The 26,249-nt window shown below is 57.0% G+C and overlaps 1 protein-coding gene across 1 annotated transcript in view; it reads right to left on the bottom strand.

The window, feature by feature from the left end:
- EFCC1 (EF-hand and coiled-coil domain containing 1) overlaps window positions 1-25,156 on the bottom strand; it is a 32,854-nt gene extending 7,698 nt beyond the window's left edge. Inside the window, exons 1-3 of the mRNA XM_061195612.1 lie at window positions 24,440-25,156; window positions 22,751-23,034; window positions 1,990-2,147 (exon numbers count right to left, since the gene is read on the bottom strand). Of these exons, the coding sequence (XP_061051595.1) occupies window positions 1,990-2,147; window positions 22,751-23,034; window positions 24,440-25,156 (1,159 nt within the window). The remainder of the gene's footprint in view (window positions 1-1,989; window positions 2,148-22,750; window positions 23,035-24,439) is intronic.
- Window positions 25,157-26,249: the final 1,093 nt, after the last annotated feature.

Raw genomic sequence — 26,249 nt, 5'->3', positions numbered from 1 at the left:
TATTTCCCACTGAGGACACGGTGATCCCAGCCAAGGGGGCCAAGACCCTCTCTGGGGCTGGGCCGGGGCTCTGCAGGGCTCGGGCGCCCCGTGAACCGACCTTCAGCTCTCAGGGACCGCGTGCTTCCAACGCCCAGGGATGTGCAGGGAGGGGTGTCACACGTGTGACTCCATATGCTCCCCGACGTGGCCATGCCTCCTGGTGCACTCCAGCCGGAATGGGCGTCAGAAACCCCGGGCTGTGTCGTGCCCGCCTGGGGTCCGGCTGCCCGGCGTCAGGCCCCGTCTCCGGGGGCACCTCCACTCCACCCTGGCTCGGGGGACATGTGAGTCCAGCCTGGCCGGTCAGAGCGCAGACCACTGAGCCACATGACTGGTGCAGGCAGGGCCAGGGATCCAGCGTAGCCAGGGAGAGTCGGGCCAGAACTTGACTCAAACTTCCAGGGAAGGGTGACACCGCTGTTCCTCCAGCCTGGGGCCTGGAGGGCGTGGGTCTGAGCTGCTGGGGGCCGCCTTGTCAGTGTGAGGGGAGCCCATGCACAGGACGGCAGGTGAGGCCGGGAGGGATGGGGTCTGCTGACACTCTTGGGCTTTTAAGTGAATTATGTGAAGCAGCAAGTTCCCTTTAACTAGAGCCGGTTCAGGCCGAATGGCCTGACACTCCCGGACAATGTCCTGACTGGCACGGCCGTGGAACCCTCCACCTCCCCGCCCCCAGAGGATCACACGCAGCAGCTTGGGGGTGGGCCTCGGCACCTGTATTTCTTTCTTTCTTTTTTTTTAATAAATTTATTTGCTTATTTATTTTTAATTTTTGGTTGTGTTGGGTCTTCATTGCTGCATACCGGCTTTCTCTAGTTGCGGTGAGTGGGGGCTACTCTTCATTGCTGTGCACGGGCTTCTCATTGCGGTGGCTTCTCTTGTTGCGGAGCATGGGCTCTAGGCGCATGGGCTTCAGTAGTTGCAGCACGCGGGCTCAGTAGTTGTGGCTCGCGGGCTCTAGAGCGCAGGCTCAGTAGTTGTGGTGCACGGGCTTAGTTGCTCCGCGGCATGTGGGATCTTCCTGGACCAGGGCTCGAACCCATGTCCCCTGCATTGGCAGGCGGATTCTTAACCACTGCGCCACCAGGGAAGTCCCTGGGCACCTGCATTTCATGAGGCTCCTGGGTGATCCTGGGCAGCTGGCAGGTTTGGGAACCACTGGCTCAGGTGTCCTGATTTTGGACACCCAGCTGGGTGGGTGCAGGGCCATTCTGTTTTGTCTCAATAAAAAGTGTCCCAGACCCAAGAGAACAGGGTTGAGGTGACTGGTCCATGACTTTTTGATTATGTGTGTTTTCAGTATTGATGATTTGTTTTTCGTTGTGGGAATTTCCTGATGATGTGTGTGTGTGTGTGTGTGTGTGTGGTGTCATTATCGTCACAGTCGTCCTGGTGCCCGAGGCAGGGGCAGTAGGGGCTCTGAAGTCGGGTGGGAGGGATGGCACCCAGCAGCCCGTCCACTCCTGCCTGTAGCTGGGCTGGAAGAGCCCTGAGAGCCCTGGGGCACTGGCTCAGACAGCTTTTCTCTCCTTACCTCCTGATGCTCCACAGCCACCAGACCCAGGTTCTTAAGATGATGGGCCTCTCTGCGCTCTTCTTGAGGGGTGACCGTCCAACCCTACTTACACACCTCTTATGATGGGGAGCTTACTCCACCCCAGGTCCCTGGCCCGACCCACCCCTGCACGGGATTGACAAGAGACATATTCTCCCATGCTGAGCCAGAACCTGCCTCCCTGGATCCCACCCTCCCCCACTGGGTGTCTGCTCTCAGGCCCGGGTGTAGGGGGGCTGGGGGCCGGGGACGCCCAGCCTCAGCAGGTAGGGGATGGGGTTCTGTCTGGAGGCCAGATTGCAGCATCAGCTCAGACAGGACCCTGCGAGCAGGGCTGGGGCACAGCCTGGTCAGTCGTGAGCTGGCAGCAAGCCTGGGTGTGCGGGACAAACCTTCGTCCAGGGGTCGGCTCCCCGAGCTGCTGTCGGACCCCCAGGCTCCCTCTGGAGGGGAGTCTGGGCCTCTGGTCCCACCATCCTCAGGTTCACTACTTTTGGCTTCTGGCTCTGGGCTGGCTCGTGGTGAGGTTGGGAGGTGGGTGTCCTCTGACCTGTGGGTGTGGGAAGACACAGGTGTTGAGAGGGAGGGGGCTCAGCCAGATCCCTGTGGGAGAGCGTGGGGTATGGGCCCGCCCTTCTCCACTCCTTGCTCTGCACAGCTAAGCTGTCTGTGACATGCCTGCAGAAGCCCCTGTGTGGTCTCTGTGGCTGACCCCATTGGCTCCCTACCCAGTGGCCAGTATGGCCGAGTCAGCCTTCCATGGTGGATATTCACCCAGCCTCCCTTGCAGCTAAGACGTAGGCTTATAACTGAATTTTAGCCAATGAGACTAAAGGCAAAATCTTCTGAGGAGCGTCTGCATCCAGGAGGGCCGGGCAGGGGTCCTTGATTCCAACCCCAGCGCTGCCAATAGGAACTGGCAGTGGGACTTGGGCTCCATTTTGCAGGTGGGTCACTGGAGCCGATGCCTCTGAGGTCCTCCCAGCTGTGACTGGGTTCTTGCGGTCGGGCCTCTGCGAGAGGGCAGGCACCCGGAAGCCATTGGCTTGGCCAGGAGCTCCTCTGGCCGCGTGCCGGTCAGGGGGACCACGGCAGCTGTCCTGGAGTAACTGGGACACGGGGAGAAGGCACGACAGAGAGCCTGAGCAGGTGTGGGCGCCCAGGGTTGGTCAGGTGAACTCACCACCCAGAGGACCATCTGCTGAGCCAAACAAGTGGGGGTCTGCAAGGTTGTACATGAGGCCCAGGGTAAGCCATCCGCCGCTTGGGGCCATCCAGCACCCCCTCCCCAGGGGTGACAGCTCCCCGATTGTCCCCGCCCCCAGCCACAGGCTGCTCACCTGCTCAGAGGAGGGCGTAGCACACAAATCAACATAATCCCACCCCCAGCCACCATGATTGGCTAAGGGCTGCACAGGTAGCCAATGAGATTCAAGGAGCTGTAGGCGCGGGGATTTCCCAGAGGCAGCTCCCCAACCAAGCAGGGGTGCCGTGGGGAGATGTGACAGCCACCTGGAGACGCTGGGGGCTACGGATAGAGCCTAACAATGACGGCAATAGGAACGGATCCTTGGTAACATTATTAGAGTTGCTGGATCAGGCTCTGCCTGAAGCTAGAGCTAAGCCTAACCTTTTGTGTTTTATGAGCCAGTAACTCTGACTGATAAAGTCCTGCTTTCAGGCTCCCCCAGTGCAAGCCGAGAATGGGAAGGTGCTTGGCAGTAATCAGTGTGAGACCCCCCCCTGGATGGGGATTCTTGGTTCAAAGAGAAACCGTGTGATTAGAGCTTAGGTCATATCATTTGAGGTCTGCCTGGGCAGGTGACAGTCCCTCTCAATTCCAGAGGCTCAGACCACAGCCAAAAGAAGAGAAGACACAGGGGTATAGGGTCATTGTCTCCAAGACTCAGGGGAGGAGGCGAGTAGCCTTTATGTGGCCCCAGAGGGCAGTGCTTGACCAGGATGAAGGGGAGGGGCAGCAAAGACGAGAGAGAGTCAAAAGAAGGCAGTTTTAGCTCCCTTTGAGGAAAAACTTTCTCACAAGGACTGCTGACCAAGAATGGAACGGGCTGTGTTGGGAGGTGGTGAGCTTCCTGGCAGAGGAGGTATGTAAGCAGATAAGGGACTTTAATGGGTGGAATTTTGCATAGAGTCAGACTAGGCGATGTCTAAGTCTTCCCACTGTGAGGAATTAATTTTTTCCCTAAATTATTTAAGGGCTTCAACAAGCAAAATGAGATGGGGGGACAGCCCTTATTCACAGTTTCCTAGCAGAGGCTGGGCCTCCCCTCCCTGCATCCCCTCAGCCACTGGAGTCTCAGAAGCCGGGTCCAAGAGCGACTTCCTGCGTCAACACAACGGTAAATCTTTCGGCGTGCTCGCTAGGTGCCAGGCACTGTTCTAGGGCTTTGAACATTTCCTCACAACAACCCCACGCGGTAGGTACCATCGTTCCCCCCATTTTGCCAGAGTAACTGGCTCAAGCCGCACAGCTCGGAAATGGAGGAGCTGGGTTTACACTCCGGCCCCTGGCTCTAGGCCCGCATCTCAGGGGCCCCGCCAGGTGCAGGGGAAGCTTGCAAGGCAAGCTTGGAATGGCCCAGCCCAGCTGCTGTCCTCGTTAGGTGACCACAGGTCACATGCAACGAAGTGGGGAAGAGGAAGCCAGCGAGGACAGAGTTCGGAGAGTGGGACGGATGAGGGCACACTTTGGAATTTTCCAAGTGCAACGGGGCTGCAGAGAAACAGAGTGGGGTGTTACTCTCGTCCAGCAACTGGTCTCTGACGGCCTGTATCGCCGCCCCTCTCTCCGCTGGGTCCATCTGCAGGATCGTTCGCGTGCCACACAGATGAGCTGTGATATCTCCACCTTGAAACAAACGAAACCACCCTCCCGCCATACGGCCCCTCCACCCGCTTCTCTGCCTGCTCTGCTCACATCTTGTCACCCGGCACCGCCACACTGCCGGGCCTGCAGAGGCAGGGCCGACCCCACATCGCTCCCTCACTGGACGCCTCCTTCCCTCGGCTTCCGGGAGACGCTCCACCTCCCCTGCACCCTTTCTTGTCTACTCTGCTCGTTCCTCCTCTTCATCCTGACCCCTAACCCCAGCGGCCCTCGGGCCCCACCCGAGGACCTCTTCTCTTCTTCGCATGCACTCCCTCTGTAAGGTCTCAGCCAGTGCTGTGGCTTCAAGCACCAGTGGCTTCCAAGTCTGCCTCTAGCTCTGGCTTCTCAGATCTGGTTTCCCAGTGAGCTCCCCAGCGCGGCCGCTGCCTTGGCGTCTCCGCCTGGAGGTCCCACAGCATCTCCAGCGCCTCCTTGCCTTCCTCCCTCTGCCCCTCCTGCTGCCCCCCATCCCCGTGTGAAGCGCCATCACCCACTTGGCCACCCAAACAGTGTCCATTGGGCTTGGCCACCTGGAGGTCATAGGCAGGGCCTAGCCCAGGGGGGCCGCAGCAACAGTGCTGGGCAGAGGGCTGCAGTATAGATGCTATTCTGTGGCACCTACAATGCCTGGGTCCGTGCAGGCGGGGGTGGGCGGGGAGAGGGGCGCAGTCCCTGCCCTCAGGGGTCCTCTGGGTGGAGACACGGGACCATCAGGCAGGGAGAGCAGAGACAGCCCTCATTCTTCAGGGCCGTGCCCGCCGGACGCAGGGCTGGACCTCCCCCAGACAAGGAGGGCGCTGGGTCTGCAGAGCGGGGCGGGCGGCCTGAAGGAGGCAGGACCTGGGGTTGAGCAGAATGAAGGAGGCCTGGGCGGAAGAAGAGAGGTGGCAGGTGTTTGGGGACAGACGGGGGCAGCAGGGCCAGGGTAGAGGGCTCGCAGAGCAGACCAGAGAGCGGGTGAGCTGGCCCTGACCTGGCACCCTGCTCTGGGCTGGGCCTTGGTGTGCTATTCTGGGCAACTCTCCTCCCTGGGCTCTGAGGTTGCTGCTTCTCAGAGGACGAAAAGATTATGTCACAGAGGTGTTGGGGGCAGGACGGTGATCCGGACCCGGGTCCACGCCCTGCCCAGCCCGACCTCCCCACGGCCCACTCCCTGCTTCACAGGCCCTGGAAGGCCCCACCGAGCTTCATACTACAGGTGGTGGAAGCATGTGTTAGGCTGACCCAGATGGAATTGCTGACTTTTCCTGCTTTTGGCCTGCAAAAGGCCACTTGAGAGTGGTTCAGGCTAAGAGGACACGTCTGTGTAATATTTCTTGATTGACTGACTGCAAACCCTCACTGCAGTAGTTTGGGAAAGGCTTTGTTGTTGGAATAGTCCGGCCTTAGAAATCTGACAGCTCTTGGCCCTGGGACCGGACCACAGGGCCCAGTGGTTTAATGAGGGTTTCCCGTAAGAACGAGATCCCTGGGGTTGGCTCTGGGGAGGAGATGGAGTGACCTGGGGGCAGGTGGAGGCCACCTGTGGTCCCCCCCTGGGTGGGCTGAGTGCTATGGCCCCCCTGACTTGCAGCTCCAGCTTCTTTGAATGCTCCAGCCCCAGAGTCACAGAGAGGACCCTGTAACCTGATAAGTATGTGTCTCTTTCCACCCACCCCCAGGCCATCAGCACTTGCTGTCATGGCCAGTTTCTGGAAAACAGCTCTGACCCTGCTCCAAAGCCTTCTGTGTCTTCCCATGGCCGACCAGAGAAGTCCAGATCCCCCCATATTCCAGCCGCTCCCCAAGGGAGTTTCCGCAAGTGATGAAGCTAAGATCCGGAGGAGGAAAGGATATATTTTGTTCCAGAGGGTCCCACAGGTGGCGAGAAGTCCCCCTGCCCGCCTCCACTTCTGCCCACTCTACTCTGGCTGCCAAAGGGAGCAGAGGTCAGCTCTGACCCCGTCCGTCTTCCCTGCAAAATGCTTCAGTGGCTCCCTGTGGCCAAGAGAAAGAACGCCAGTGGCCGTCACACAACCTGGAAGGTCCTCCACGGTCCGACCCGGCCCAGCCCTCCAGCTCAAGGCTGCTGATGCCCCCGGGCATGGCAGAGCCAGACCCACCGACCCTCCGGCGCGTTGCCCTCTGCGTCCTGGCACGTGATGACCACGGCCAGCACCTTACTGTGTGCCAGACGCTGCTCTGAGTGTCTTTTTTTCCCCTTATATATACAGATTTAATTTTTTAAAATTGAAGTATAGTTAATTTACGTTATGTTAGTTTCAAGTGTACCGCAAAGTGATTCAGTTCTACGTGTGTGTATGTGTATGTATATACATACACACACATATTCTTTTTCAGATTCTTTTCCCGCATAGGTTATTACAAGATACTGAGTAGAGTTCCCTGTGCTCTACGGTCGGTCCTTGTTGTTTACCTATTTATTTTATAGATCGTATGTACGCTCTGAGTGTTTTAATGAAAAAACTCATCTGTTCCTCCCAGCAGCCCTAAGAAAAACTTATTCTCATTCCTGCCATTTCACAGATGAGAAAACTGACGTCCAGAGCTGGGGGAACTTGCTGAGACCACGCAGATCCCTCGAGCTGCAGTGTGCACCCATCCCGAGCTAGTTCCGCCTGGAAAACCCTGCTGGTCCTTCAACCACCCACCTGCCGGGTCCCCGACACAAATGTCACTTCCTTTCAGAACTTGTCTCCCTACCTGGATGCCCTGAGCTCCCACGGTCTCCAGCGGCTGTTGTGCTGTGTTTCCCCCATCAGACTGCGTTTCCTGGAGGGCAGCCAGCACAGGACAGAGTGGCCCGTCAAGGTTTGTTGAACGATGAATGCGGGAACGGATGAATGACACCATTGGCGGCAGTTCAGGTCACTAGTGGGAGGGCAGGTCAGGCGAGGACAAGCCCAGCGCCCAGGGCGGGGGGGATTCCAGCTCCTCCCCGTCCCTCTGCTCTTGGATTGTTCCAGAAAGACAGTCAGGAGAGCGCTAGCTTTGGAGCCACAGACCGGGGGCGAGTCCCAGCCCCATCACTGTCGAGTCCCATGGATGGGGGCTGACAGAGGGGTGGACCCTCCAGGTGAGAGGGTGAGGAGGACCTTCCCAAACTGCAGGCATTTTGGGTCACTGGCCCTATTGTTGACTAGTACAGATTTCCTTTCATAGGAAACATTATCACCAAGAGTAAAAAGCCAGTGTCTCTTGCCATAAATAGAAGGTAACCAGAAAAACAAAGACAACAAAACAGCCAGTTCTAGCTAGATCCTGTTTTCAGGCTGTTCTTTCTTTGTTAAAAAGAGAGGTTGGCTAAGGGGAGTTAGAGATTCACCAGGTCAGTCCAGGACCTGAGACAACCAGGACTGCAAAGGCCGGCAGAGGCCCTCGCTGGCCTGTGACCCCACATTCACCCCCTGCCCACCTTGGGCCACTCTCCTCTGGGGGCACGGAGGGGCTGGGGGAACTTCTGGGGCCTGCAGAGACGCCTGTCACCCCACAGGCATAGCGGAGCACCTCCCTCTCAGCTCCAGGCCCTCCTGGGGAGAGGCGGGCCCGCGGCTGCCCACTGTCCCCTCATGCCCTCACGCCCGAACAGACCGCATCCTCGTGCCAGCAGGGCGTTCCCTCCAGCTGCACACCTCTGTGTGCCGCCCTGAGCCCCGAGTGAGCCTCCCTCTGACGCCTTCTTCCTGCTGGAGCCCGGCGGCCAACACGATCTGACAAGGGCCAGATGTTCCCCTCTACTCCTTCCATTCCTGGCCGCTCACGCCCAGCTCTGGGCCTCCGACGGACAGAGCCTCCCTTGGTTCTGCGATGCAAAGAGGGGGGTTCTCAGGAGCTGCCTAATCTGGGTTCCACCCCGCAGGACCGTGGCTTTGCGGTGTGACACTCCACAACTGCCCCTGCCCCCCGGCCTCCATCTCAATCCTCTGTTCATTCACCAGTAAACACTGATGGGCCCTGGGGTCCCATGAAGATGAAATGAAATAATGGTACTTTTAAACACGGGGACCTCCTGCCTCCGTTTAGTATTCAAGGGGATTTTAGGTGGCACTCGGATGAACAGGTGTGTGTGTGTGTGTGTGTGTGTTTTAAACAGTTAAGTATTTAGTATAATGTGTACTAAAGACAATTAATGAACCATTTTAGTTTTATGTTTATGACAGTGATAAAACTTCCTTTTAAATTAAGTAAAAAGAGTGAGATGATTTAAGGAAAAATAGTAACTAAAGGATAACAACACGGGTGCTCTGCAGGTATGGTAAAAGATGACACAGCTCCTAGGAGAGTGTCTGAAATTTGGCAAATGCTTGGACAGCAGCGCATCATAAGCTGTGGGCACTGTCGGAGCCAAGCTCTTGCCCTGTCCCTCAGCCACTCGTTCTGTCCCCCGCACAGCAGAGGACCCCACCGCTAACATACTGACACCCTCTTTTTATAACGGATATTTTGGAACATTCCTGTGCTATCCCTAAATGAGCTAATAGACCCTGTCTTTACATATACTTTGAAGAAATTAATGTGATGCCTTGTGATTTAGAGGAGAGAGAAAGGAATTTTATAACATACATTTCAATAAGTAAATGCTCAGATATAAAGAAAATTTCAGATGCTTAAAACTATTTATAATGGCTAAGTTTGAATTTGAGAGAGGTGAGGTAATGTTCAGTGGAATGTTGTTGACACTCTTTCCCTATAGTTGACATTTTGAAATAAGGACTAGGAAAACATATTCAGATAGATGGATGGAGGGACAGATGGACAGACAGATAGACAGATATGCAGACTCCCTGGGACACAGAGTAATGAATGCCAGTGGACACAGGAACTCCTTACCAGCTGGTTAAGCTTCACAAATGTTGCTATCATCTGTGATGTGGTTATGCAATGATGAGCCACCCTTGGAAAATTCCAAACAAATCAAAGTATAACCTTCCCTCAACTCACACAGCATTGCATTCTTGCAAAATTCTTTGTATATTAAACCTGTGCAAAAAAACTGTGTTTGTATGGAAAGCAGACTTAGGACCTAGGCTCAGATAATTGCAGTGAAAGCAAGTTTTTCGCAGAACGAACACACAGCAGGGCATTTGGAAGTCATGTGGGGTGCAAGGCAATCCTGGTGGGTTGTACAAGGCCTACCTGGAGGCCTGTATCCCTGGAATCCACCCCCAAGTGCTGGGAGCACTGTCCTCCTAGTCACGGAAACAAACAGTCCCTCCCCATAAATTTCCAGAATGTCTCTGGGGGAGATATTGCTCCCATGGAGACACCTTGTCCTCACCACATTCACAGGCTGCAGGAATTAGGGTGTGGGATCTCAGGGATCATTCCTAGAAATTCTGCCCACCAGCACAGTAGCCATGGTGCTGCCACAGCAAGACAGACACTTCATTGGAAAGAAAGGAGAAGTGAGTTGTTCAAGGCTGTACCCAAGCCAGGGGTTCATGGTTGCAACAACAGAAAACATCATTGAAGCAGGAAAGGAATTGGTGGGCAGGACACCCAGGAGCTAACAGAGTCGATCGACAGCTTGGAGGGCCAGGCTTGGGCAGAAAGCAAGGGAGGGCAGACCCAGCTGGTGCAGGAGCAGAATTTCTAGGAATGACCCCCAAGATCCCACACCCTAATTCCTGCAGCCTGTGAATGTGGTATCACTCCTGGGATAGTGTTATGTTATATGGGACAGCTGACCTCAAGCTGTGTCACCTCGTCACACGTGTCCCTTTAAAAGCAGAGAACTTTGTTGGCTGGTGCAGAAGAGGAAGTTAGGGAGATGTGAAGTGTGAGAAGGACTTGGGTCATTGCTGGCTGGAGGATGAACAGGGACACAGGAGATGGCATGTAGAGAGCGACCCCTGCTGACAGTCAGCAAGGGATGGGGATCTCAGTCCTACAACCACAAGGATCTGAATTCTGTCAACCCCCGGGTGAACTTGGAAACAGATTCTTCCCCTCAGCCCAAGGTCAACAGCACCTTAATTTCAGCCTTGTGGGAGCCTAGGCAGAGAACCCGGGCGAGCCTGCCTGGACTTCTGGCCTGCGGAATGTGAGATCATAAGTGGATGTTGTTTTGAGTGCCTATGTTTGTGGTAATTTGTTATGGTTGCATAGGAACCAAATACAACAACCCAAACAATCACACTCCATCTGTCTTGTTGGCACAATCTCAATTATTCCGTCAGGCACTGAGTGGCCAAGTGCTTCCAGACAGGAGATCTGATTGGTTTAAGCTGATCATGATTATTCCTTCCTTTTGCCAAGGATTGGTTTAGGAACAGGCATGTGATGTGATCCTGGCCAATGAGAGATGAGGGGAGGTCTTCCAGGAGGGTCTCTGGGAACAGAGAAGTTGAAGAAGGAAGTTATTTTTCTGTCTCTGGATGTGGCAGTGATGCCTGGGCCATGGCAGCTATCTTGTGACCATGAGGGGCCTTTGCTGATAGGCCAAGATGACAGGCTAAGAGTCGAAAGATGGAGAATTGGGTCCTTGCAGACATCACTGAGCTGCTGTCCCCTGGACTTCTCATGCAGGATTATCAATGTCCCTGTGGTTTAAGCCATTGTGAGTTGAGTTTTCTGTTACTTGCAGCCTAAAGCACTGTCACTGATAAACACTTCACAGCACTGCTTGGGGGTTAAATGAGGTTGTATATGTGAAGTCGTTAGTGCAGTGCATCATGACCACAGGTGCACAGAAACGCTGGCCTCTGTCCCCTCCTGCCTCAACCCCTGGTTGAGTCAGGGTTCAACCAGAGAAGTGGGGCCAGTAGGGGATGCCCATCTACATCCACGTCTGTAGCTACAGTGCTGTCTCAAGAGCTTTGTAACCAGGAAGTGGCCTCTGTGCTTGTGGGGCCAGCTCAGCGAGTCTGAAATCCAGAGGCAGGGGAGCGCACAGGCGGGCTAGACCCTTGGGCACAGCAGAAACTGTGTCCACAGGCGGAACCTCTTGGTTTCAGGGAAGCCTTCGGCCTTGCTTTAAGGTCTATTGAGTGATTAAATGGGGCTCACCCAGATTAACCAGGATCATCTCCCTTACTCAGAGTCAACTGGTTAAAGACTTTAATTCATATGCAAAATGCCTCAAGGCAACCTTAGGTTAGCGCTTGAATGACTTGGGCTGGAACCAAGTAACTCAGCAAGGTGACCCAGCCGGAGACCATCACACCCCTGGATTCAGCTTTTTCTGAAATGGATAGAAAACGTTACTCTCATTTGCTTCCCTCTCTGCATTCAACCCTCTGACACCCAGTGGCCCCCGAGCTTTGGGAAGCTGCAGGGCAGACAGGACATGCAGGGCCTGGCCAGGGCTGGCCAGGAGTGGGGTCGCCAGGCAGCCAGAGGTCCTGGAGGCTCGCACACCGGCTGCCTTTGCTGTGTGGCGTTTCCTGAGTGAAGGCTCGCAGGAAACAGAGACGGGTGTGTGAAAACAAAAGAACAACAGTAGGAAGAAGAGCTTGAGGGGGGGCCTTGGAGGAAGAGCCGAAAATAAATCCTGAAGAGGGGAGTGTGCAGACAGGCCTCGGGGCCTGGGAAGCCTTTTTGACTGTTCCTCGTTTGTGGTCCCTACCTGAATGCGGGGCACTGCCTCTACTGGGGGATGGGTGCAAGGGGGTGTCTGAGCAGACCCCCCACAGTCCGAGCTGCTAATTTGGCTCTGCAGTTCATCCCACAGATGAATTGTGTGCTGGAGACACTGTGCTTAGCAGAACGGCCCGACCTCCTGGAGCCTCCCTTCCCCTGGGCGACACGGACCCCAGTGAAGTCACAACAAAAATAAATGGAGGATGGAAAGGCCAGGGGCTGTGAGAGATGACAGGGGAGCAGGCTGGCCGGGCCGGGGCCTCTGAAGAGTCGTGGGATGTAGCCAAGACAGCTGGGTGGATGCGAATTAGTCAGGAGCTGGCTGGGAGCAGTCGGGGAACCCTGTGCCCAAAGTGGACCAGGGAGGGGTTTGGGGTTCAAGGAACAGAGAGGTCAGCATGGCTGGAGGGGTGCACAGCGGGCAGAGTGGAGGAAGCTGGGGCCGGAGTGGGGGCCCCATCTCTCAGGGCCACGGTCATGGCAAGGAGGCCCTCAGCCCAGGTATCTCAGGATGTGACTGTATTACTGTATTTGGAGACAGGGCCTTTAAAGAGGTGATTAAGTAAAAATGAGGTCCTAGGGTGGCCGTCATCCAATGTGACTGGTCTCCTTGTAAGGAGAGGAGGTTAGGACAGAGACATGCACTGAGGAATGACTGTGTGAGGACACAGGGAAGAGATGGCCGTCACCAGGCCAAGGAGAGAGGCCTCAGGGGAAACCAGTGCTGCCCACACCTTGATCTTGGACTTCCGGCCTCCAGAACTGCGAGACGGTGCACATCTGTGGTTGAGGCCGCCCAGACCATGGTATTTGTCATGCAGCCCGAGCTGACTAATACACTGCCACTAACACACTGTAGCAAAGCAGCCACCTCCACCGCGCCCTCCCCTTATTCATCCCGTGTACTGTCACCTGTTGGTCAGCGGTCTCCCCCCAGGATGTCAGCCCCATGAGGGCAGGGACTTTGCCTCATTCATGGCTGTTTCCCTTGGACCCAGGGCAGCACGGCAGTCTGGGCATGTGACAAAATGTGGTTGGATAAAGAAGAGTCAGTGGTTAATTCTGACAGAAAATCGTGAAGAGACCCCACAGAGAATCTCTGTCCCCTCCCTGCTTCAGGGTCTCTGATGTCAGTGGCTCCAGCCTTCTCTAAGTCATCTCTGTCCTCTCAGGAGGATTCAGGGCAGGTGATGGGAGCCTCAGGCGTTTCCCATGGTCCGTGCACCTGCCTGGTCAGGAGGAAACACCTGCCTTTCTGGGCCAGGCCCTCTGCTTGGCAATGGCCACAGGGGCAGAAAGGAGGGGCATTGGGCACCATTGCTGCCCACAGGAGCTCCCAGTCAAGAGGGACTGCTGTTCTTTGCAGAAGCCACCTCCCCTTCAATCCATCCGTGAGACCCAGGTCCGGTGAACCAGAGTGGCAGTGATTGGTCCAGAGTAGTCACATGACACCCCGCCAACCTAGCCAGTCAGCATATTCCAACATCCCTGGTACCACTGATTGGTTCAGGGATGGGCGTGACCCATGTCAGGATAATCAAGAGTTAATCTAAGGATTTTCTTGGAACTACTGGGAAAGAAATGCTCATTCTATTGGGTTACCCCATTAGAAGGATTGGTGCTAATCCTGGGCTCAGAGGCCCAAACATCCACTTTCTCATCTTCCCTTTGCTTGGTGCCACACTGCAGCCTTCACTCGTCTTGGATTCTCACTTCTAAGGGGAAGGTCACGAGGTGGAGTTTGTTGTTCTTGTCTCATGGCATCCTCCTTCTATCTCCTGATAACAGCCCCCACTTTGCTTTCAGGAACTGTCCCGCCCCCTACCCATCCTAGCATCCACCTCTCCCAGGCCACAGGGCTGAGTGTGCGTCCGAGTCCTGGTTGGCTGGCGTATCCTAGCGCCCTGGCCACGGTGATGGCCTAGAGGTGGCCTGTCACCCAGGCTGGGCTGGGCAGCGTTCTTCCCTGAGACTTTATCTGCAGGTGCTGGGAAGCAGTATGCAGGTCACTGAATTTGGAAAGTTATGGATCTGGGGTCACTGCAGCCTGTCCCCTCCCGTGTGCAGCAGGAGTGCGTGAAACCAAGCAGGGACAAGCAGAGATTCGGGGTGGATGGACAGAGCTGGTGGCACGGGATTTAACGTCTGCTCCCTGCAGGTAAGCGCCAACTGATGACAATGAAATTGGTGGACTACTTACTACGTGCCGGGCACACGTCGAAGTGCTTTTTACACGTTACCTCATTTAAGTCTTACCTATGACGTAGGCACTAAAATTAACCTCATTTTCCAGATGAGCAAATGGAGGCAAAAACAGGTAGAGTCAGAGCCTCTCAAGAAGTGTCAAGGCACCAAAGAAGATGGGCAAAGCAGGCAGTGACCAAAGGCGACTGACTGGTCTGGCACTTGAGGCCACCCCGGGTCCTCTGCGGCTGCCCCTGACCTGGGAAACCGATATCGTAGTCCTCTTGTCACCTGTCTGTGTGCCTGAGGCCACCCACCTGGCTTGGAACTGGGAAAGCAGGGCTCGCGAACGTAGGGTCTCAGAGCATCCCCAACTAACCTCGAAGGCACAGAGCCGAGGCCTGTTCCCGAGCCCCGAGGGAAGCAACACGAGAGCCCGGGACTCTTGGGCCCTTGAGGACGGAGTCCAGCCTGGGCTATGCCCTGACTGCCTGGGTGACCTTGGCCAGATCACCTCAGAGAGGGACTCTATCCACCGAACAACTCAACAGGTGGTCCCCGGCTCCCCGCCCCTCACTGCCTGCACTCATTCCCTGGCTCTGCTGCCCTCTGGGGCCCCGTCCTGGCTGTTGGGCTCACACGGACGTGCACTTGTGGTTTCTGGGCAGGCCTTGCTTTTCTGGATAGAAACGAACAGATGTCCTGTGCTTTCTGCCTTTAATAGCGTTGTGGAGGCCACGTGTCTGAGGGACATCGCCAAGACTCATCACAGAGCCCGCCCCGGACTTCTGGTCAGGAGCAGACAATGAAACCCAAAGCCCAGTGTGTTCCAAGCACTGTTAGGTGAGTTCCTGTAACTTTCGGCTGAAGGGCATCCCTAACTGATGAACCCACTGCTAGAGATGTCTTCCCAGCTGCCCCTGGAAGGTCATCTTCACGCAGGTGTGGTGTGACCGCCCACGTGCCATGCTGGCCGTAGTGGGTAACCTGTGGCCAGTGGAGCGAGAGGTGTCGGGGATGCAGCGAGAAATTGTAGGTGGGACTTGAGTTTAGGTCCAGGCAGTGTGGCTTCTTAGCAAACTCTGGCTGCAATTTCAGGGTGATGTATCAGGGGGATAAAAGGTCCGGTAATCCCCCATCGAAGGCTTCCTGTGTCCCAGCCGGACCCTGAGGACTCAGGAGGAACCACAGTCACCTGACACCCCCCTCCTCAGCCTGTACGCAGTGAGATCCTTTGCTGAATTGGGCTCCTGGGGGTCCGTGACTGTGAACGTGACCAGGTAAGATTCTCGAGGCACGGTGCTCACTCCCACTGACCCCTGAGGTCCTGGCTCACCATCCAGCCGGCAGCGCATAACGTGCCCACGACACTTCGGAGTGCTCTGTTAACGCTAGGGTGAAAGCCACTCGTGTTTGCTCTCCCCAACCCAGCACGAGGTGAGGACACCAAGGCTGGCTCTGGGTGACCCCTTGCTGGCTCCTCCCCCCAGAGGTAGGTCCCCATTGCCAACCTGGCTGCTGCCTGTGGCTCTAATGCCTGTTTCACCCTGCAAATCCTAAGGTGCTGTCCTTGAGGAAGGCTCTGACCTAGAACGGAGAATGGCAGGTTGAGGCTCTGCCCAGCTCCAGGTAAGGCCTCCAGGTGTGGGGCTGGTGGTCCATCCCTTCTCAGGCGCTGGACCCAGAAATGGTCTCCTCACCAGCCACCTTGCCTCTCACCTCCCCTCCTGCCCATTTGTCCTTCACAGGCAGCCTAAAGGGTCGCTCTGAAGCTCAAAGTGATCACTTCACTTCTGTTTCAAGCCCTTCTCTGTCTCCCTCGTTCTCTGGGGTGAAGGCCTCATGCCTCAGCCTGGTGCTCAGGGCCCTTCGCCATCCTCGCCTGCCCTTCCAGCTTCCTTTCCTGCCACTTTCCACCTCAAACCCGCCAGCCACAATACGTCTCCCTGTTCCCAAGAGGCACCAAGGCCTTCACACCTCCAAGCCTTTGCACTCACGGCAACCTGAATCTGTGATACCTCAGAAAACTCCTACTCATCCTTCAACACCCAGCTCAGATGACGGCATTCCCCCAAGAGATGCCCTAGCCAGCGTCACTCACGCTGGGGTCAGGGTCCTGTGCTTGCCCACACTCTGCAGTTCCGGTAGGACCCTGACACTCAGCTGACACTGTCCACTCCTTGTGGTGGTCTCCACACACAGGGTTCTCTGGGGCCAGACTCTGTTCATATCAAAAACACCAACCACCACTACCATTACAATTTATGGGGGGTACTGTGATAGGGATAAATAAAATAATAATCTCCAGCATTCGTCAAGAGTTTTCTCAAGGCTAAGCGTTATTCTAGGTGCTTTGTACGTATTAGCACTTTATCTTCAAATTCCCTATGAGGTGAATATAATAATCATTATTATACTTGTCACCCTCATTTTACAGATGAGGAAAAGGAGGCTCACAGAAGCAAGAATGACTGAGACATGGGCTTCCCTGGTGGCACAGTGGTTAAGAATCCATCTGCCAATGCAGGGGACATGGGTTCGAGCCCTGGTCTGGGAAGATCCCACATGCCGCGGAGCAGCTAAGCCCGTGCGCCACAACTACTGAGCCCACGTGCCACAACTACTGAAGCCCACGTGCCTACAGCCCGTGCTTGGCAACAAGAAAAGCCACCGCAATGAGAAGCCCGCACACCACGACAAAGAGTAGCCCCCGCTCGCCGCAACTAGAGAAAGCCTGCACGCAGCAACGAAGACCCAACGCAGCCAGAAACAATAAATAAATAAATAAATTTATTTAAAAAAAAAAAAATGACTGAGGCAGGTCAGAGCCCAGAGCTGCCCGCTCAGCCTGCACCTCCCTGCCCCCACGTCACTGAACACACACGTCCAGGGCAACGGGGCCCCAGCCCACTTCACAGATGAGGTAACTGAGGCACAGGGGGAGGGGCCAGCTCAAGGTCCCACCGTAAAGATCTGGAAAAGCTGGGATTCAAGCCCAGGTTGGGCTGGGCCTCCCGAGCCTGGGCCTCCACCCACCAAGCCCCGCTCTGCATCTCGACGGCCCCGGGTGGGCCTGCAGCAGGTGCTGGGCCAGCAGTGTCCCTTTGTGAGCCTGGGGTATTGTTCCCTGGACAAAGGCCTCAGTTCCCACTAGCGACCACCCACACGCTCACTTCTAAGGATAATGGAATCCACAGCCAGCCGCCCCCCAGCTCCAGATGGCGCCCCCCCGCCCGTCTGCTTCCCTCCTGACCCACTGACTGCGCCCACCCCCCATCAGGCCGGGCTGCTGCACTGGGGCGGAAGAAAGGAGGTGGCCCTCCAAGGCCTCATCTTTGTGTCCTCAGCATGGTGGCCGGCCCAGTGAGCTGCCCTACGCCTCCCTCCCCCCCCATTCATCCCAGCCTTTTCATCCTTCCCGGACGACAACAAAGCCACAGAGGCGGCCCCTCCTCTGGCTCCAGCTGAGCTAGGTTTTCTGTCTTCTGGGCGTTGGAGCCCAGCCCCTGCCCAGCAGTGCTGGCCCCAGGCAGCTGCCCAGGCGTCTTAAAGGCCCAGCTTCTTCTCCATGGCGCAGAGCAAGGGGCGGCAGGGCAGAGAAATGGCTGAGACACGGGGCTTCAAGAGAATCTAGTCACCGGGTGGAGGATGGTTCCCCTCGAAGCAGGATCAGGCCATTGGACCACTCGGGGCTCGCCTGGTGCTGGACTCCTGCACGCCCACGCCCTTTCGGCCAAGACGTTTTTGAGGCTGCATCCATCCATATGCTTGTTGGTCCGTTCACTTGTTCATTCAGCGTCTTACTGGGAGCCGTGGGCTGGGTGCTGGGCCAAACAACGTCAAGACATCGTGCTTCCCTAGGAGGGCTCACGGGCTGGGCCAGGAGGCCAGTAATAAGGATCCTTTTGGCCCATCCTCCCAGCAGGTTCTGAAGCACTGAGACAGGCAAGGTTGGTGAGGGTGCAGAGTGCCCCCAACTATCCCAAAGCGTTCAGCAGCCTGGGAGAGCTGACTTTGAGACAAGCCTGTCCTGCGTTTAAGCAGGATTCCTTCCGGGGCCTCCACTCAGAGATTCTTCAGTTGCCACAGGTGGGCTGTTCCCGAGACAAGAAAGGGGATTTGGGCTGTGAGTTCCCGAGAGGAGCAAAGGCAGGGGTGTGTGTTGTTTAACACGTCTGGAATATGTGCTCCCATGATTCTCCTGGGAGGATCTCAGTCTCAGAGTTCGACAGGGTTGGCTGTGGGTTTGTATATGTTTGGTGGGTAAGTGATTAAAGTTTGGTCAATCAGAGCATCCAATCATCCTGGCCCCCTGATGGGTTCTGGGATGAACATGTTTCCAAGTTGGTCCATTGAGGCTCAGCCTGGCACTCCAGTGGGATAGCTCAGACAAGAGATGACCTTTCGAGATGTAAGTGCCCCAGAGGCTACCAGGGGAGAGAACTTGCCTGAGAGTGAAGCAGAACTTCCATATCCTGGTGACATTGTTTGAGTACCTGGATCCAGCCATGCCTGAAGCTGGACATGCTTAAACTTTACTGAGAGCCAGCTTCTTTTTTAAGCAAGTCAGTTTGAGTCAGGCTTTCTGGCACTCATCTAAGAGACCTGGCTGATAGGAAGAAAGAGAAAACAGAGGAGAGAAAGGTGGAGAGGGTTTGGGTGTAGTTTGGGAGAAGTGACAGGGAAACACTCTAGATGGATGGGGGCAGAGGTTAAATGACACTGTATGAATCGTGATGTTAAATATTCCATATGAAACTATTTGCATCAGTGCAACGTAATCCGCGTCTTCCCCTCTGCATCATCTGTCAGGGTTACTATGCTCACAAATGTGCTGGGAGGAGGGACTGTCTTGTGGGATTTGCAGGAGCTGAGTCTCCCATCTGGGACGAGGTGGACCCAGGAGACCAGCCGTGGGAAGCAGCAGCTGATGGGGTTGTGGTGGACCGGGTAATCCTCCGCAGACTGGGCTGGCTGGGTGAGCCCAGGGTCTTTGCCCAGCTCCAGGAGGCTGCAGATCACGTTGACATGTGGAATACTTGTATCTGATCCAGGACTCCCATGGTTCTGAAAGCAGCAGTTACTCTCTTGGGGCCCCTCTGCACAAAGCATGTTTGTGTCCCAACATGCGTGTTCATGGCCTGTTCCATTCAGGCCCAGGAGACCCTCAGAGGGCAGTGGGCATGCCTGTACCAGTTCTGTGTACCCAGGTATCCGCACAGGACTTTGTCCATAGAAGGTGCTTAGAAAATGTGGAACGAATACATGAGTGTCTCCAATGGCTTAAATACTTACTGTCTATTCTCTTAGGTTCCTGGTCAGGATGGCGGATTGAGGTGCTACGGGAAGCTCTCTTTCTATCTACAAACACACAGAAGTGCTGGATAGAATATAACCATTTAAAAGAATCCAGAGTCAAGGTCAAAAACAAAAAGGTAAGATGCCCAGCTTGTGTAGGGAGCAGGAGATGGAGGTGAATTGCCCTTGAGGGGTCAGGACTTGGGTTCTGAGGCCCAAGTGGGGAAGGGGCAGGAGACCCTGCGTGCTGAGTGAAGACAAGGAGGCCCTGCATGAAGCCCAGGGCCATCCAGGGCCGTCTCATCCACAGACAGAGGCGAGAAAAACCCTGCTGACTGACCTTGGGATGTTATCCTAAGGTGTGGAGCTCAACTTCTCCCCACCTGTGTAGTGAGAAACTTTGAGCTAAGAAACGCATTTAGAAACCAGCCCAGAATCAGGCCCTGGTTGAGGCAGAGGGCGAGCTCCATGACCCTGGAGATCAGGGGGACCCTCCAGGATCCTGGCTTCTGCCAAAGCTAGGCTCATGGGCAGCAACCACAGAGCACACTGGGAACTCATCATCACGATGGGAAGAGCTGGGCGAGCTCGGGGTTACAGCAACCCCAAAGAGACGCGACAGAACGAGGTTTACCTGAGAAACAGGGAAAGGACTGGGTAGAACCCACAACAAAAGACTGAGTGGGAGGGAAAAGAAGGTGCAGGTTTGAGAAAGAACTAAAGAGAAGTCTGAGCAATGAGAAAGAGAGTTGCTGAGATTGCCCTTGAGGAGGTGGCAGAGAAGGGGAAGGAGGTTTGATTTGGAGTTGGGAAGCTCAGCTGAGTTCTGGATCCATCAAGCTTGGCTACGTGACTGGTGTTCTCAACTGTTCTATCCCCTCCCCTTTCCTTTCTCCAAAGAGGGAGAGCTTTGGGGGCAAGTCAGCCCACAAACCTGCAAGCTCTGACTACAGAAAACGGGGAGAGGAGGTTTGCTTCTGGGGCTGGGCGAGGTTTAGGGACAGGGAAACAAGTGACAACCATCACCTAATCACCGTGTGAAGGTCACTCTCTGGTCCTTGGTTTCCTCATTCATTGGGCATCTCCTTTGGATCCTCTGCAATATCTGCTCCCTTTTTCCTTCCTAAGAGAGACTCAGGTTTGTTTGGGGCATCAATATCACCAGACTCTCTTGCAGGTACGGGCAGCCACGTGACGCAGTTCTGGCCAAGCTGATGGAGGTACAAGTTCTGGCGGGAGAAGGTGGAGGGGCCTCTCCCTGAATACAAAGGCAAAGCTCACTAGAAGAAAATCCTTCCCACCCCCAATATCACTGGTCCTTCTTATGCCTGGACAGCAGACATGAGGCCTGGAGGTGCAGCAGCTGTCTTGTAACCATGAGTCAGCAACAAAAAAGGTAAAGTGGAAAGATAGAAAGAACACAGGCTGTGGGGGCAGACAGACCTTCCTTTTCCACTTTCTGGCTGTGTGGCCTTGGGTACGTCACTTAACTTCTCGGAGCCTCACTTCCCAAAACGTGTAAGATGGGGATAAAACCTCTTCCTTGAACAGTCCTTGTGAGGATAAAATACTGCATTGACTATGGATCCACTTTTTCTCCTGTAAAGAGCTATCCCAATGTTTGGAGTTATTTTTACAATCATGCTGTGACAGTTACTTTAGAGCAAAAGAAAGAAGAGACCCTTTATTTCTCCTCTTGGAGAAAGTTCCAAGGCGGGATACGGGCCTCAAGCCAACGGGCCCTGCTCTTTGGCCGATCAGCTATGCAAACAGGAAGTGACTATCCAAACATTTGGAGCTGCAGAAGGCTAGCCCAGAGCCAGCCTCCTCTCTCCACCATGGTGCCTCCTCGTCTCCCTGCTGGGAGCACCTCAAAAGTCAAGGACATGGTCCCCCCGATGAGGAACTAGGTTCAAAGCCACCCCTTCTGGCTGCCCTGCCCACCAGTCTGGGCCAGACCGCCTGCCTTTTGGGCTGAAGTCGGACAGCAGCCCCTTGCCCGGCTCCCACTGTCTTCTGCCCTTCCCCTCTCCTTCCATCTCTTTGTCACAACTGTAGCCAGGGTGATTTTTTTGCAGTGCAAGTCTGTTCCTGTCGCCCCCTTGCTAGAACTTTCCCATGGCTTCATGCTCTCTCGAGGGAAAGGCTGAAGACCTTGTCACAACCATTGGGGTTGGCCTGGCCTCGGCGTGCCTCCCCAGCTTTACCCCTCCAGCTGCTGTTCTAGCTGCTGGACCGGGCCAAGGTCCCTCCTGCCTCTGCGCTTGGCCCACACTGTTCCCGTTTTCTAGCACGCTCTCCCCCCTCCCCCTCCCTGGCCCATCTCGCCAGGTCACGTCGCACCCTCAGCACTCCGCTCCCGGGTCAGGTCTGCAGGCGCTGGCTGAGCCTGCAGCGGGCATGACGAGGGCCCTGCTCTCCCTGACAGCAGGCAGCCAGCTGTTGCCACACATCTGCTCACGTGGGGACCTCACACGCTCAGGGCGAGGATTTCGGAATGTCTTGTTCCGAATGACACCCCCGGTGGCTGGCATAGACCCTGTGCAGAGCTGGTGCTCGGTAAATGTGGAAGGCAGGCAGGCCGGGTGCCTTGTGATTGGAAAGGGAGGGAGCTCTGTTTACCGAGCACCTAAGTGAGCCAGGCCGGGCCTCACTGCTTCTTCACAGCCTCCCTGGCAGGCAGGGGCCCCAAGCTCTGTTCCATCCAAGAGGAAACAGGGACTCCAGGGGGGCCGTGACTTGCCCAAAGTCACACATCTGTCAGAGGGCCTGCCAGGATTTGAACCTTGGTCCCGAGCCCAGCTTCCTACCCTGGTGGAGCTAGCACAAGGGATCACTGCACATCTGTTTCCTCAGCTGGAGAATGGGGACATAATGGTACCTACCTCACAGGTCCGGTGGCTGTGAGCACTCAGTGAGTTACATCAGATAAGAGCTTAGCTCAGAGCCTGGCGCACCTTAGGTGCTCGGTAAGTGTTAGCTGTTATCATCGTTATTGCAATGCTCAAAGAACAAATATATCCTATTGCCCCCAGCGAATAGGCAAATGGAGGGGCTTTATGGGGGAACAGGCCCACGGATGGATGGGTGGGTGGATACCTGAAGACGTGAACAACACGGGGATGAGTTGAGGGGAGGAAAGCACACCTGAGGTGCGGGAGAGCGGGAGCTGATCTGGGGCACCCGGGCCGCCGGCTCACCTGTAGCGCCGCAGCTCGCCCTCCAGCCGCCGCACCCAGCGCTGCAGGCCGGGCACCTGCCGCGCCAGCGCCTCGAGCTCGCGCACGCGCGCCAGGCTGCGCAGCACTGCCTGCCGGGCCTCCTCCGCGTGCCGCCGCACCTCGGCCTGGCCCCGGCGCAGCCGCCCCGCGCGGGCCTCGGCTGCCGCCAGCGCGCCCCGCGCCTGCCGCAGCTCCCGCGCCGCCGCCTCGGGCCCGCCGTGCGCCGCCTCCTGGGCGCCCGCCTGGCTCTTCCAGAGGCCGACCTGCCGGAACAGGGCAGCAGGGCAGGCGGTGAGCGCCTCGCGCCAGACCCCACCCGGCCCAGGGCGCGTGAGCAAAGCAACCTGGCACGTTTCTCGCGCTCGTGCTCGCCGCCCTGGGCTCATCTGAAGTCGTTTAACCCTCGCCCTAACTCTACCGAGGCGGGAGCTCATGTCACTCCCTTTTAATAGATGCGGGCCACTGAGGCACAAAGCCCATATTCTGTTGTTTGCACAGTTCCAGTGAGTCCCAAACGCCTGCGCTCTTCTCTGCCCACCTCCTGCCCTCGGGGCACTCCGCTCCCCCGTGCTCCTCCACCCCTAGACTGGGGAGCGCTCTATGGGCGTTCCCGGCCCTCCCCGCTGTCTGCTGCTAGGCAGCCGGCTCCTTGAGGGTGCGGTTTTCTTCTGTCGTGTTCACTGCTGGGCGTCCAGCGCCTAAAACAGGCCTGGCACACAGTAGGTGCTCAGCAAATACTTGGAGAACTAATGATCCTGGACGATCTTATTCCACATAATGGCAGTACTTTCCCGCCCCGGACTTGGCTTCTCCGATGCCCGCTGGCCGTGGCCCCTGAAATCCGCGCCTTGCACCCCAGCGCACTCCCTGGCCTCTCTCTACCCCTCAGGGCTGTGACCCCGGGCTGTGTGGGGATAGGGCAGGGCTACTAGAACGTCAGCTCCCTCCTGGCCTGTGGTCCCTTGGGTCAGAGGCCGTCTGGTCCTCGTCTGACCCCCACCCCCCGCATGGCCTTTGACACACGGCTGGGCACAGCGCTCAAGTGCTTGTTGACTGAATTGCAGATGCCTGGGCTGCGCCCATGCCTCTCTCGGTGCCTGGCCCCCGCAGCGCTGAGTGGCCAGACCTGCCTGGTCGACAGTGACACTGTCTATCTAGCATCGGGACACCAGGCCTGGCCCTGAGGGAGGCCCTCCAATGTTTGTTGAGTGACTGCGCCGAGCTGCCTATGCACCTCGTTAGCTCCTTAAGGGTGGGGACAGGCCTTCCTCACACCGTATCTCCTAGGCCTCCTGGAATCCTGGCACCGCGGAGAGCTCCGGAGGCGTATGTGTGCGAGACTGCCCAGGTTTCCTGCGAGGGTCCACGGCTGGGTCAGAGAGGCAGGATGAGATGGGCTGTGTGTGTGTGGTGGGGGAATGGTTTTCTCGGAGGGACTGGAGTTCTGGGGGGCTGGAATGGATGATGTGAGTAGGGGAGGGGACTAGGGTGTGTTGGAGTGGAATGGGGTGGCCAGGGACAGGATGCAAGTAGGCTCAAGTGGGGAGGGCTGCCCTTTCTCCCCGTCCTCTTCCTCTGCCCAGCAGGGGCTCTGCAGCCAGCCCGCTGTCAAATGCCCCCCCCCCCGCCCCATTCCGTCATCACCCTCCGCCCCGGGACCAGGCGCACCTGCAGTGCTAGGCAGCGCGCGTCACTGCTCTGCAGCGCGGCCCGCAGGTCCTCCACCAGCTCGCGCAGGCTGCTGTTTTCTTCCTCCAAGCGCGCCAGGCGTTCGCTGTCCGGGCCGCCGTCGGGGCCGGGCGTACGGGGCGCTCGGCGGCGGCGGCGGCGCGGACGGCGCAGGCGGATCTGCGTCTCGATGTGCTCGCTGAGAGCGCCGCGGGGCAGACGGGGCCCGGCGCGGGTGCCGAAGTAGCCGCAGAGGCGCGCGTGGAACTGGCGGAAGGTGAGCTCAGGCGGCTCGGCGCGCAGTGCCAGGCGCGCCTCCTCCTCCGCATCCGCGTCCCCAGCGGTGGCCACCCCAGCGATCACATCCCCGGAGTTCATGTCTCCCGCGGCTGTATCCCCGGCGGCCTCCCAGGTGGCGGCGGCCTCCCAGGTGGCGGCAGCCTCCTCGGCGCGCAGCCCCAGCACCGCGCAGAGCGCGCGGAAGTCGGCGCGGGGCAGGCGGCCGGCGCCTCGGCAGTCCAGGTGGTGGAAGACCTCCTGCAGATACTGGTCCAGGCCCGTGGCCAGCACCACGATCTCGTTCTCCACGCCTCGGTCCAGCCCGTAGTGGTGCGCCAGGGCGCTCAGCAGCCACTGCGTGCGCCGCGCTGGTCGCTGGTACGGGTCGCCCGCCGCGCCTTCCACGCCGGTCCCCGTGCCCGGGCCGCTGGGCTCCATCGCCGCCGAGCGCCGCTCCTCGGGTCCCTCCGCCCCGCCACTTCCAGGGGCGGCCCCAGAGTTTCTTGAAAGGAGGGGCTTAGCGGTGGCGGTCTGGTTGGAGCGGCGCCGAGGGCCGTGTCCAGCAGCTGCGCTGGCCTGTCAGGGCGTCTGTGTTTACCCGGGTTGGCTTGGAGGGGGCTTGGTTAGGGGACCCAGGAGCCCCGAGACCCCCGCGGGGCCACCACTGCCTGGTCTCCCTCCTGATCTTGCTTCTCTCGGTGACCCCTGCACTCTTCTCCCCTCATCACTCCCGGGGCGTTCCTGGCATCCCCTCTTTTCCTCCCATTCCCGGGTCTGTCTGCTTTCAACTCCCCCACTCTCCACCCAGCTGCGTTGTGCAGAGAGTGTGCCCCGAGACGGGGACAAGGGGTGGGCTCGGGATAGGAAGCTGGGGAGGGGCTGGAGGGTGGCCCCCTGGTCCGGTGGACCCCTGGTCTGGTCCACGCCCACGCGTCACTCCACCCCTTCTCGCCAGAAAACCTTTCGAGGGTAGCCCCGCAAGCTAGCTGGGACTGTACTCTACTCCCGTTAAGTACGGAGAAGCCCCCCTCCCCTTAAATTCAGCGACTGGGTTCTTAAACCCGCTTCTCGCTCCACCAGGGCTGGTGCAAAGGGCCTCACGTGGTAACTAGAGCAGAGGAAAGCCCAGCTCCGAGAAGTGAGGGGATGCGTTAGGGCCATCCCGCTGGATAGAAACCTATCTGAGCCGGACCCTTGCTCTCTAAGCTCTGTGTGTGTTGAAGTGGGGGCGGGGGGGTAGGAAAGCCGTGGCCTTCCATCTTCACACCCGTTTGTGCCTGGGGAGTGGATTGGCCCTGTGACCGGAATTCCATCTCTGAGCTGGGGTTAGGCTACCAGGTAGCTGTTTGACCAACATTTTCTCTGGTGCCTTAGAACACCTTTCTGGAAGATGAAAGAAAAATCAGCCTCTCAGGTGAATGCAAGGCTGCTTTTCCTTTTTTTTTTTTTTTTTTTTGACAAGAGAGGTGTAGAGATGTCCTAACCTGATACCTGCACTGGGAACCCTCATCCAGCCTCGCAGGGGCAAGAG

The sequence above is a fragment of the Eubalaena glacialis genome, chromosome 7 (assembly GCF_028564815.1).
Source record: "Eubalaena glacialis isolate mEubGla1 chromosome 7, mEubGla1.1.hap2.+ XY, whole genome shotgun sequence".
Lineage (NCBI taxonomy): Eukaryota > Metazoa > Chordata > Mammalia > Artiodactyla > Balaenidae > Eubalaena > Eubalaena glacialis.
Note: the sequence above shows the minus strand (reverse complement) of the source record. Positions and strands in the feature narration are given on the sequence as shown.